This window comes from Haliaeetus albicilla, chromosome Z (assembly GCF_947461875.1).
Source record: "Haliaeetus albicilla chromosome Z, bHalAlb1.1, whole genome shotgun sequence".
NCBI classification, from domain to species: Eukaryota; Metazoa; Chordata; class Aves; order Accipitriformes; family Accipitridae; genus Haliaeetus; species Haliaeetus albicilla.
The window spans coordinates 70,209,813-70,223,412 of record NC_091516.1 but is presented as its reverse complement, the minus strand read 5'-3'; the positions used below and the strand labels follow the sequence as shown (position 1 = coordinate 70,223,412).

Genomic DNA, 13,600 nt, shown 5'->3' with positions numbered 1-13,600 from the left:
GCTCTCCAACCTGTGTTTCCAGCACTGGTCTATCCTTTCATCAGTTGATCAGTGAACATGGTTTCAAGTAAAGATTTAATTTTGACAGACCTATACACTCAGTGTTAACAAAGGACTTAAGCATTTGTTAGCAAACATCTAGCAACCTCATATGGAATCAACCTTCACGATGAAGTGAAAACTGATCTCATTTAACTGGGAAGACATTATGGAGCAGATTTGATTAAAATTTCATGTATAGTGAATCTCTTTCAGAAGATTAGTGTAGTCATCGCTGAGGCTGTTTAGTAGCTGGCAGTGACATATCTCTTTCTATGACAGACACACTCTCTTGATTAAATATATGCAAATTTATACATGCTTACCATGTTTATACATAAGTTGAGATCCCTTACTTCACTGCATTTTTTTGACACATGCACAGTATGGATGTATAGTATAAGCACTTAGGAAAGTCATAAGTTAATGGGGTGATGTCTAGTAAGAAAACGTTTGCTATCTTTAGATCTGTGACCATTTAAAAAAAAAGGGACAAAAATAAGCCAACATATAGTCTGTTTGCGTAAGCTGCTTTATCAGATTCTCCTGGCACTCCTGGGTCTCACTGGAACTAACAGGGAGCTGCAAAGCAAGACAGGTGTTTAAAAAACCTTAAACACTCGGATAACAGTTTGCATCCATGTGGTTTCCTTTGCTGCACTGATAGTTCTTTATGGGTCTGTCAGTTTCAATCAGCGGAGAGCACATGTGATCAGTATATCTGATAAACTTGTCAATGCCTTTTTAAAGCAGGATTCCCCAACCTCTTCTATTCAACTCTCCTCCCCCCTTCCCCTTTTCATCATTTCAAGTAGAATCTTGATAAGACAGAGATATGTCACAGGCAGCTGTGTATAGCTAGCTCAGGCTACAACTAATTTGTGCAGGAAAAAATTAAATCAGGAGGTAAATTATTTCATGATTGCTCATTCCCAACAGAGTTGGGCATCATTCTGAAGAAAATATCAAATAATTGGTTTCAGGCCATGTCAGACACATGCAATTCCCTTCACTAATGGCTATGTGAGGTAGCACTAGGCCTCAGGGGTCACCAAAGAACTGAAAATAGCTTAGTGCCAGGCACAGCAATAGAGAGACAGAGCACATAGGAAATGAAGTGGCAATAAGTGCAATCTATAGGGGAAATGTGCTTCACTTGGAGTTTAATATATTGGCTTAGAATCTGGCAGTAAGCCATGCAACAATTGTTTACCTTTTTGTCAGCATCTGCATCTGTTCTGTTTTGTAAACGGCACTTAACTTTCAGTCAGTAAATGCTGGAATCAATAACAACTGTTAAGGGATTTCCTTTCTTTTTTTTCATATTGCATAACAAATGCACGCTACAAACAATGTTTGCCTTAGATTAACAAGGAACAGACATTAACAGGGTCAAAGGGATTTGGTTGGGAACATTTTATAGCTTCTTGGGTTTGCAGTAATTGTATCTGTGTGATTTGAATGTATCTTGTAACCTATCCAAATGAAACTGTTAAAAAAATGCTAGCATGCAGTAATGAAGATGATTTTTTATAATTATCTTAAGTACTGTGTATGGAAAATTGCTGGCACTGTTTGTAATAATTTAGTTCTGTGTAATACTGTGTATTACATCTGTTATGCAGAAATATTAAGTTGCCTCTTACAGTATGAGGAAATTAGTGATTATATCCAGCCATACTAATTATTTAAACCTAGCAGTTACATTAAAAAAAAATACACCAACATGCAGTTTGAGAAAACTGTGAGCAGATGTCCATAAAAATTGAATATATCATTACTAAATGCAAGTGAAAGAATAATACAGTTTATATACAAGCTCTGTTTAGGAGATACTGTGCAGATGAATGCTGTCATAAATGCAAGATTGTTAGAACAGTTATAGCATCACTTAAAAGTTAATATCACTGAGAGCTGAGGAACACATTATTGTTAATGGAATTTATGTGTGTAACTCCCTGTGCACTGCTTTGAAAATTTACCCCTTGAAATATCCTTATACACAGTGACTATCAGCAGCTGGGTTTCTATTGCTTTATTAGGCTATTTCTTTTCAGATTTTAACAAAATGTTAGTTCCATTTATGAAAAGGCTTTATTATTTGTATGCAGGTTGTAGTTAGATTTTAAGTTTAATATTACACTTTTTCGATTTTCTTCCTCATATAACTTTATTGGATGAAATCTCTGATATCGCTTTCTTGTGTCCCTTGTAGAACAATATTGTAGATCTATCTTATATGAAATTAAGCCTTATAAATGGGGGCAGGGGAATGATATTTAATGTATTGGGAAGGTGTTTTACAGTAAAATTGATTAAAAGGGTTTTAAACCCTTGGTTCCTGCTGAGGGAGAAATCCCCACTGTAATCACTGAAGAAGACAGTCATCAGGTTGCTTTCCAAGGATTCCATCATGAGTCTCAGAAGCAGTTTAGCCATGTGGCTCTGTACAGTGAGTAGTAAGGCTAATTAATCTGAGAGCAATGGTGTTGTAGTATAGCTATTCTTGAACATCCACAGCCAGCTCACCTATGATGCAGGGATTTCTGCACTACACTTTACTGTGTCACATCCCTGGGTGGGTTGAAATGATCAGAATTAGCCATTCAATTTTTTAAGATGTTGTTTATGCCAAATTGTTTAAAACATATAGGGAGCCACGCTCATTAAAAATAAAGAAAAAAGAAAAAAAATCACAACGGTTATGTTAAAGTTATGGGATTCATTCATATGCATATTTTCTTAAGCCTTTTGAGATTTTAAATGCTTCCAGGCTATAACCAAGGAAATTGGAAACACTTTATTTAATGGTTTCAAGAGCTACAGCTTTGAGAAAAGTACCAGTTTTGAAACTTGCTATAAAATCACGTTAGCAGGTGTACACAGGTCATTTAGATCTAGGACAACCTTGTTTCTCATGCTGCTTCATTTTTAGAGATGAAGGCAAATCTTTTTAAGTGGAAGATAAAGGCAGATATCTTGCTACTGAATTTAAGTATTTAGGAGAAGCTCAGGTACTACAATCAAGTGCTTTACTGAATGTGTGTCTTCCGCTCCATGTTGCTTGAAAAATGCTTTAATTAACTTATTAGGTGGCTTAGAATTCATATGGGCACTACACTACTTCATCACGGGTGAAGTGAAATTCTCTGATACCATCTTTTTCTTATTCCTGAGAACTCCCAAGTGGTCACATTATTTTGCAGAAAATATCTTTATGTACAAATACGTAAGAGAAGACTGAGATTCAGTGTTCAAGATATATTGCATCCATACTGAATTTAACCTTGACATTTGAATGACATGATGATTTTTTGTTAGAATTAATATTGAGTAGAATTAGCTCTACAATGTATTTAATTTATCTTATTAGAAGATGAGGTATTAAGTTGACTGTTAGTATTGCAAAGTTGTCCCTGATTTCACTAGTAATGTCCTATGTGTCTTTTTTATGTTATTGATACTCTCTCTTTAGACTATATCCTAGATATGCATGTTTTTGAGTTGTTGATGTAGAAAAAAGTGGAAAAGACTTAGAGAAGGGCAACAAGGTGATAAAAAATGTAAACCAGCTTCCATATAAGGAGAAATAAGCAAGCTACAATTCCTCAGTTTGAAAACAAAATTAAGGTGGTAAAATAGGATAGATGTTTATAAAATGAAGGGAGGCATTATAAAAATAAACAGGTATCAGTAGTTGACTGATTGTTAAAACTATTTGGCATCAGGTGCAGTTAGAAGATGAATATTCAACCAAACAAAATTATATACTTGTTAACTCAGAGTGTAGGTAAAGTGTGGAACTTCTTTCCACAAAATGTTATGGATGATAAAAATTTAGCTGGTATGAAAGGGTAACTGGAGAAATTGATGAAATAGAAACCCACCACAGATTATTAATGCATGCCACATCTATCTGTGGAAGCTGTCTAGCTGCAAGTGGTCAAGAGCTAGGTAAGCTCTGAAGAAAAAATATTATATATGGTTTCCTTGTTATATTTTTATTTAGTCTTCCTCTTTCAGTCACTGTCCAAGCACAGGATACTGGGATAAAATACGCTAGCTGACCCGGTATAGCTACTCTTACAATATTATGCTCTTACGTTTATGATACATAAAGACTCTCATTTCTTAGCCACCCCTCTTTGAGGTGCTTATAATTTTTCAAATTAAATACATTTTGTACTAATATTTCTTACAATTGATCTAAGTCAAAACCATTTTTTATTACTCTCTATTCGAAGGAATTCATATTAAAAACTGCAGTAAAGTTACCATTTACTTGTTCGGAGTGTTGTGTTTTTCATACTCCAAGAAAAGTGTTGAGTCATACTTTTTTTTGTTCATTGGCAGAAGGAGTGGTTTGTCAGCTAATTAAGTTAAAATTGTTTTCAGTCTAGCATTTCAAACCTAAGATATAAGAATAAAATTAATTCAAGGCAGCATGCTTATCTGCCATTTAGAAGTTCTGAAGCCTTAGAATGCTATCAAAAGTCTGAATAAATAGCTATCTGAATTTTGTGTGTGTGTGTGTAACTGCATCTGCACAAAACAAATGCCATTTTTGCTGTTTTCTAGTTAATCTTTTTCATAAGTGTATCACTAAACCTGGTTGTTGAAAATTATGATGAGAGTGCTTACCTTTTGTGGGGTGTGTTTGCACTACATGCTTATCTCAAATTATCAGCATCGGAATCTAAATATTACTGTTAACCAAATGTCATCATTTGTGTAATGAAACAGCAAAACCCTATGTATGTTGCTGGTTCTTGACTGTTTCAGCAGCAATTTGTTTCTGAATGTTACCTATGTTCTTTCTGTCTAGGTCCTTTCATAATCTTTTCTGTATAGCTCCTCCAATTGCAGGAGAATTTTCCAGTCTGAGAAAGAAGGGAGAAAAGCAAGAAATTGTGGGATGACCATTGCAAGAATTTCAGGTTTTGAGTGATGCAGCAAGTTAGCATAGGGAAAGAAGACCCATAACCTGGGTTATAGTGGACCTTCTGTTCTAAATTACAAAACAGCTGAGTAAACGCCTTTGAGTTTAGGACATTTGAAAATGCAACCGAAGAGTTTTTCCATACCGATGGTAGAACTGTTTTGGCTTAAGTTTACCTGAGAACCTGGATCAACTGTATATTGAAGAATGCAAGACACATGGATTTTATGTTAAGATGTTAAAACACATTTGTGAGAATTTTGAGAACTAAATTAGGTTGCATAATGGGCAAGGGTGGAACAGAAGCTCAGATTGTTTTGAAAGGCTGTGTAAAAAATTAGATCAAACTTGATTTGTGCTTTATTATTGATGTATGTTTATCATAACTTAACACTGTCTTAATTTGGAGGATGTGGAAGCTGGAGTATTCTGCTTGTTTCACATATTTTTACATTTTTTACTACCAGGCCTCCACCCCCCACTGAATAGCTTTTATTAGTTATGGTTGTGGCATTGATGCCTTTGCTCAGGGCCTCTTCTCAGCTATGTAGTATTTGCAATGGCCGTATTTCATCACTAGACTTGCCAGCATTTAAGGCTTTCCTGCTGCTTTGGAAAGGACTATGCATTTGCCACTTTTTTGATGTCATGAGGTTTGGATTAGATCTGAACAGAAACTTGAGAGCCAGTGTAGTCCATCTCTAACCCCTAGTTTAGCAGGACAGTTGATCAGCTGGGTCAGAGTGCTCATTCCTACCTCCTGAAGATTAATAGTATGCTTCTGTCCAGCTGAATGGTCTCTGATAAGATGGACTCCTTTGTTCTTCAACAAGGGTAGCATGTCCTTCAGATCTTAGGAACATTTCTTCAGCTTCAATCCATTCTGCTAAAGTGAAAGGCTAAACTTGAAAATAAGTACTCCCAGTTTCTCTGATGCTGTATGACTGCATCAGCTGCCTTACTGATGTCCTGCCATAGTCTGCACAATTTGATAGACATTCAATATTAGTTTAACTTTGAGCTTCTTTTCCTATAAGCAAAGCTCTCTAAGAGTCACCATGTTTGGGATGACAGACTCCTGCTGCCTGTCATTTGATGGTTGGGGTGGTAAATCAGCATGCCAGAGGAAATAAATTACCTTTTATGTCCCCTTTGCCTCTATGTGATAGGAAGTCGAGAGTACATATTTTCCAAATGTAAGGGTGTTAAGATGTTGAAAGTTTTGAGCTTATTCCTTTGCTTCCTTCCCGTTTTGTGTAGTGAACATCAAGATTTATTTACTTCCTACAAATAAATGCAGTGCAGGTTCAAGTAAATTCAAGTAAACCTTATGTCTTTTCTACCTCTTCTCTCTGCTATCCCCCAGAAAGGACCATGGTCTAGATAGCAGAAGCCTAAAGTACTTTCTCTTCCTTCCTCTTAGCAAAATAATTATGCTGTCCTTGGTGAAGCAGAGACAGTTTTCCAGAAACTACCTGTTCTCTGTGGTTTTAGTCTGAAAAGTGAAGCTCCTGGAGGGCTGTGCAACAAAGCCCTGGGTGCACTAATGGGCCTTAATGGCCCTGACCAGCCTCTTCTGGGGCTTCCACCACAGCGTGCCCAAGAGACCTATTTCAGATGGGGCCTGGGTCTTCAGTCCCTGCCTGCGCTACATCACAGGTGTCCTGATGTCCATCTTCACCAGAGCTGTGTCTGTGACTGGCCATGGACCCCATTGATTGAGACATTCTGGCTTGAGCTTGAACCTGCCTTATCACTGTGGTCCTACCTAATGATCACTGAACTGTGTCTGACCCTTGGTTACCCTTACCAGACCTGATCCTGGCTCCAAGCTGTGAATTAACTTCCTGGCTTGACCTCAGATTTGCGTCATCACCATGAACTTGGCTGATCATCTGGACTCTTGGTTGAAACCTACCATCTCTGGGTCTGCCTTGCTTAGGGACTGCAGGACGGGGCCTTGGCTGGCTAGGAGCCTGTCCTGATGACCATATCGTTGTGCTCTACATGTTCTACTCCCTGTCCTTCATGGAGCAGCCAGTCTTTGGTGGTCCCTGACATTGTGCTTGGTTGGTTGGGATCTTTTTTGTTGTGCCTAAAGATAGCTCATCGTACTGGCTCAGGATTTTTCTGCTGGCAGATTTGGCCTCCACAGCAGTTCTGAAATCATCAGTATAGGCAATGGTGGTGAACAGCAATATTTTTGTGATTCTTGTTCTGCACAGAAGGAAGTCTGAGGCTTGTTAAGGAGCTCAGAACCTTTTCTTACTCCTCTCTCTTTGTTTAGGTCCTGACCTCACCTCTATTTAGAGCAATAGTTGCAAATTTATCTCATTAGCACATTGGCAATGGCTGTATGATCCACTTTGCCTCTCTGTAGCCTCTGTACCAGACTTTCTGTCCCTTTTCAGAAATGTTTCTCACAAGGTAGTGCTTTAACAGGAGGTCAACATGTCCTGTTGTTAGGAGACACTACAGAGGTCTTGTTGAGGTCCATTAGCCTGTAGCTAAAGATTCTGCTGCAGCTATTTCCTTGTACAAGGACTAAATGAATTAAACTTCAGTCATGCAGAAGAAATCAAGTTTAGAAGAATGATAGTAGCAAACTGCAGGCAGTTCAGGAAAGAAGTTGGTTTATGTCATGTAACTTGCTGCATGCTTCCTTCTATTCTGCAATTAGACTGGAATGCCATTGCTAACTCTGATTCATGGCTGGCTGAGATCAGCTTCAGGTGCTTCCAGTCATGCTCTGCATGGTCCTCTGTGAACTGGGTACTGGGCTGTGAACAGCTGTAGACCATTTTCATCACAGAGGGGTGTCTCTCTTGCTGCACAATGTCACCTGGATAAATGAGTTATGTTAGTTCTCTGACCTAACATCAAAAGTCATGATCCATTCAATAACTTTTTCAGAGTAATCATACACTCCTCTGTGAGTAGGGCTGATTTCCCTCCAGACAGGTTCATGACACTAAGATTTTGTTGGACATGTATCAGAGTGGATTCCCATGTCTATTTCACATCTATGCACATGGAGGCCTGTACTCTTCATGACAATCTTCTACAAGACTTACAAACCTGTTTCCACATTTTAAGTACGTCATCACATTGGCTGCTTAACTGTTTGCTGTTACATGGCTCTTAAATGTTTCTGTGCTGTGGTTGTCCAATCAGATCAATGCCTGAGAAGAAATGCCTTTTCATTCCCCTCTGCTAAAAAACGGACTGTGATGTGCTCATTCAAGCAGCCTGGTCAGTGGTCCTCAGAGTTGAATGCTGCCATCACTATTTTGAAACCTAAGAGTCTGGGACGTATATAAGATCTTTCAATCAAGCTTTGGATACTGAGGTGTGTGCATACTATTTGGTCATCAGGAACTAAATAAATGAGTTGTCTTTTCTGAGAGACAATAAAACTGCGGACATGAAAATGAACGTACATCAAAGGAAATTCACTTCTGGTGGTTCCCCCTGTCCAGTTCTTCCAAACTGCTGTGGATGAACTAAGCTGAGTTGAGGTTCAAGCTAACTTATTGCAAAAGTTGGACTGCCCAATACCATGCTTTTGTTATGCAAGCCCACAAGAAATAGCACCAGTCTACATAACAATTAGTCTGTGTCTGTTTCTGGCATGCTTATGCTTCCGCAGCTGTAGAGACTGCACTCTCTAGTAAGACCCATGGTTTCTGGATGAGTAAAATGGGATGGAACAGTGCCTTGCAGTGGTAGTTCTGGATAGCTCAGGTGAGTAGTTCAAAGATTACTGCCCTGAGTCAAGAGCCTCAAAAACTGTGAACTGTGCAGAATAACACATAAATTTACGTGAGCTGTGTGTATCAGCAGTTGAGAGATGTTACTGGACCAGCACTTGTCCTTTCAAATACCTATTGCATTATTATCATCAGTTTTGGTTGATAACCAGGTTCGATGATACATAAGCATTTGTGTTGATTGCTAATGTGAAAGTATGTGGCTTTACCCATCCATAGTGTTGTAACAAAAAGCTTGTGTAAATGATGCATGAATCTGTCACATCCAGGTCTTTGGTATACTTTCATGTCAAATGTAAGTCACGTTACATTTTCTTGATCACAACAAAGCCTAACAGAGGACAAAAGAAAATTTAAGAATGGGTTACAAGTAGTATATGGAGCTCTCTATAAGTCCCATATAGGTAGGTCATTGGTTGGTTGGTTGTTTTTCTTCTTCCAGAGAAGTCTTATTATCTGGTTTGTGTGATGCATCCCATCTTAAGTATTCTCTGCCTTGCAGCTGCAAGATGATTGTTTAGCCTTCTTCCCCTGCTGTCAGCAATCTAGGAAGAATAATATTTATTACATGGTGGTCTCATCTTTCTGTGTTCTAATAGCTTTGTCTTGACCATCTTCTGGTCACAGAGCTTTGCACATCACTTTATGTTGAATTGGATCACCATGTTCTCACTGTCTCTAGGTTTCTGATTAGTTCCAAATCTGACTGATTCAGGGGTTTCAACTTCATGATGCAGGTCTTCATGAGTGCACTTAAACCACTGTTCTTTTACTTCTTTTTGTCTTGTCTGTAAGGATTGGCTGTTTATCAGATGATGGTGCATATGTTTGTGCCTTTTTATCAAAGACAAAATTTCTTTTATGCTTACCTCTATTTTTTTCTTAATTTTATTTCAGAGTTTTATGTCAGCCATGAAATTATCCCAGTATTCTTCACTACCTTCAAGCATCTAGAAGTTTGTCTATACTTCACAACCTAAAAGTCTGAAGGGCTTTTCTAGATGTTTGTAGAACCTATGTAGTATTAAATAGTAAGCTTTTGCTCTGATGATTATTTAAATATTGGTTTGCATATACTATAATATGCTTTGTCATATATGAAGGTGTTCTTCTCAACTTCTTAATGGCATGAAAAAAGAGGGGTCTTTGAACTTAGTATCTTCAGCTTCCAGCTGAAATACACTTTGAGTGGTCATTGAAAGTAAAAATTAAAGTTTTGACTTTTTTCTGAATTTGGGAATATATTTTAAAATTAATATTACTGTGGTATACCTTTGGCTTCTAGGTCCACTACCTTTCGGTCTAATGAGGACAATATTGCTTGGGGCAATCAAGTAATTGGAAGGTTTCTTTGTTCCTCAAAAGAGGGGGCAGGGGCATCACAAGGTTTTCAAATTACAGGAGACAGAACTAAGGTTCCATTGATTTTTATGATGTGATTTGCGGTTCTTACATCTTGATTCCGTTATTTCTGGTTGTCTGCAGACTCAAGCAGTAATTTCGTGTCAGTTAAACTCAGTTTACATTAACTAGTTTTCAGGTAAAGGAGAAAAATTCTCTGAATAGCAGAACATCTTTTTTTGGAAGTTTAAGACTTAAAATTGGGAATCCAGTGGTACAGGTATTATTTACTTGTTATTCAGAGAGGAAAGGCACTAACAGAGGCAATTATGCATAACGCTTTCTTTTGCCATTCTTAGAAATGCAAGGGACTAGCATGAATACATCTGTTTGGAACTTTGAGGAAATTCAGATGTGGATGCAAAACTTGCAGTTCAATCTCTAAGGCTGCAAAACTGGAATAGCAAATTAGGGAATTTGTATTCAGAGCTCAGCTCTGCTACTTAGATCTATGTCTATTTAAAAGTGATTTGTGAATACCTAAAAAAAATATCTAGGAACTTTGAGGAAAAAGGGAGGTACTGAGTACTTCAAAATTGCAAAGGTAAGAGAGATTTGACACATAAAAGTACATTTCAATCAATTTCTATTTGTTTTCGTCTTTCAGAGCTTCCCTTTCAAACTACTCTGGCTCTCACTCTGACACTTTCTACATAAACTGTTCTGCTGATGTTACATCTGCAACAGAACTGCATAGGAACATGGTATCAGTTCACCGCAATTTGCATAGAAGTGCAAATTTGTTACATTTAAAGAAGTTATAAAATTAAAATACTTAAAACCATGTGGTTTGGTAATACTGAATTGGAAACAGCTCACAGTCTTTTATAGTCTGACTGTGCTCAAATCAGAGTTCCCTGGTTGATGTGACATGATTATATGTTATGATTACAAGTGTTAACCTTTCAAAATAAAATGTTCAGTTTCTTCTTTTAAATACCAAATGCTTATAGGTATAATACTTGCTGATATTTGTTCACTGACAGTCTCACTTGTTTTCAAACCCCACATATTTAAAGTTGTGGAGTGTTAGATTGATGTTTCTTTTCACTCAAATGTCATATTCATCAACTGTATTGTGCTAGCAGATTATTAAACAGACAAGGTGACTTGCAGAGTGACAGTGTAGTGATGTGATGTCCCAAACCATTAAAATACAGTAATGACGTGTTTTTTTCCTTTTGTTCAATCAGTTTTTGCAACACAGGGGTTTTTCTGTAAATCACAGGTGAGAAGGTTTCTGAGTAGATCTGTTGCTTGGAAGAAATCCTAGCTAATGAATAACAAAACCCGGAATTCAGTTGTAATTTCCCAGACAGTTGAGAAAGACTTAGGAAGAACTAATGTAACAATATTTTATAATGAGAAAAAGATACATTATGCTATGAGAAAAATGAAATTACTCAATATATTATCCTTTCTTACATAATCAGTTTTGTAAGATCATTTTTAAGCTATAGTAAAAGGTATTTTATGATTTTACTTAAACAGCCTCCCAAGAATACCACAAAAAAGGAAGGAACTTCTGCTTAACATTGTATCAACTCAAATGTCTTTCTCAACTTATCAAACTCTTCTTACTAATGGAAGAAAAAATTGAAGAGCTCTCCGCAGAAATTCTGTTGGTGCCTTCATTTACAGAGAGGAATAAAAACGCTCAAGGTAATGAACATTTTTCCTTATTTATTGATTCTACTTTGTGCAAAAGGATAATTTTATATGATTTTTCAACATTTCCTAATTTATGTCATCATATTTTATAAACAAGTGTATTACCATATCCACTGAAAATCTTTCCGAAATATGCAGATTTACATTTGAGCACAATGACTTGTGGAAAAGAACTGATAGTTGTGTGTCAAGATGTGATGTACAGTAGTTATTGATGGAGAATCATAATGAAAAAGTATCATACACTGTAACATAACACATCCTATTGTATTATCTATAAAATCCTGTGTTTCATATAGAACAAAATAATACATGGAGTCTGAATTCTTTGAAACTGTGACTGTTTCTGAACTTGTCCTCCTTGAAAGCTACCTTTTTCAAGAGAGAAAAACACTGACTTGAACATCAGTTTAATTCCTCTTAGTATACATGCAACTAAATGTTTTAGTATATAGTCCTGCTTTAACCTGTAGTTCTCACAAACACATACTAATGTGTACTGTGTTTACTGTCATGCTTATCCCACTGGCTTCAGTGGGTATTTTATAGAAGTAGGCTCTACACCGTGAAGTAAACTGCTTCATGATCAAGCCTCAAGTTTGCATGTGCTTTGGATTCCAGGCTCACTCTCTTTTTCCTCTAATTACATTCATGTCATGTGAGGAGAACCTGAAATCCTGAAAATTCAGGTGAATAACACCTTCCAGGTCAGAGTATGCTCATTCTACTCTGCTACTTCTGCCAGTAGAGAGACTCCAGGTCACCAGAGAGCAAGTTGTTTGAAGAGCTTTGATTATTTTGCAGGAAAGGATCAGACCAGAAATGAGGCCAGGCTGCTTAGGGAGAGAAGATAGGTGGAGTCAAATATTCGATATCTCTGTAGTCAAGCTGCAGGCTGAGAAGAAAGGTGTTTTGGGAATGTGGTCTTGGAATACTAAATTGATAAAAAATAATAAAAAAAGATTAAATAAGAGTTCTGAGGCACACATTTTGTTGATGGATTCTTCGTCTGAAATACTGACTCTCTGAAATAAAGAAATACAGGTTAACCTATGTATTTTTAGAATATGCATCAAAGCTCAAATAAAATTTGCATTCAAGTTCCATTTTTTGCTATTGGTTTCAATGTATTTCTGCCTTCTTTAATTTCTCAATTTTGCTAATTCTCAAGAAATGTTAAGCTATTATACACTCTGTTTTATGTTTTATGGCCTTGATCCTACAGAGAGGTGTTAACAGTAAACTTCTCATAGGGGTAATGTGGAGGATAGGGTATACATTAAGTAAGGGTGATTTTAAATGTTCTTTTTATTTGTATATTCTGTAATAAAATGTAAAAAAAATTGAAAAACTCTTGAATGGGAAATTTATTTGATGTGTTTAACTAACTACACTCTTAAGACATGTGATTTCCAATAATTCAGAGAACTTAATCATCTCAACGTTAACAAGAAATATTTTACTTTCCAGGAAGTGTTTTTAGGACTTTATCCTACAGGCATTTCTCCAAGCTTAATTACATTCAGAACTGTTCCTCAAAAGTGTGTTAAGCCTTCTTCTTTGAGGAATATTCTTTTAGAGTAATCATGTCTATAGCAAGTTGGTTCTTAAATGGTACCTCTACTTAATCAAATCTGAATAGGAAATATTACTAGCTCTTGTTGTAGGAGGCAGTCTTCTGGGCAGAAGGCCTGTTCTAAAGAAAACATAAATTTACTTTTATCCTGAAACACAGGTGAAGGTAAATCTTTTACAAGTGATGTTAGTGAAGTCATCAGAC

The 13,600-nt window shown here is 36.9% G+C and overlaps 1 protein-coding gene across 3 annotated transcripts in view; it reads left to right on the top strand.

Moving 5' to 3' along the window:
- Positions 1-13,600, top strand: part of KIAA0825 (KIAA0825 ortholog) — a 253,898-nt gene that overhangs the window by 64,152 nt on the left and 176,146 nt on the right. For all 3 annotated transcript variants that reach the window (XR_011323225.1, XR_011323226.1, XM_069776151.1), the window contains exon 6: positions 11,641-11,811. Coding sequence is in view for 1 of the 3 variants with exons in the window: in XM_069776151.1 (XP_069632252.1) it covers positions 11,641-11,811 (171 nt within the window). In the remaining 2 variants the exon portion in view is untranslated. The remainder of the gene's footprint in view (positions 1-11,640; positions 11,812-13,600) is intronic.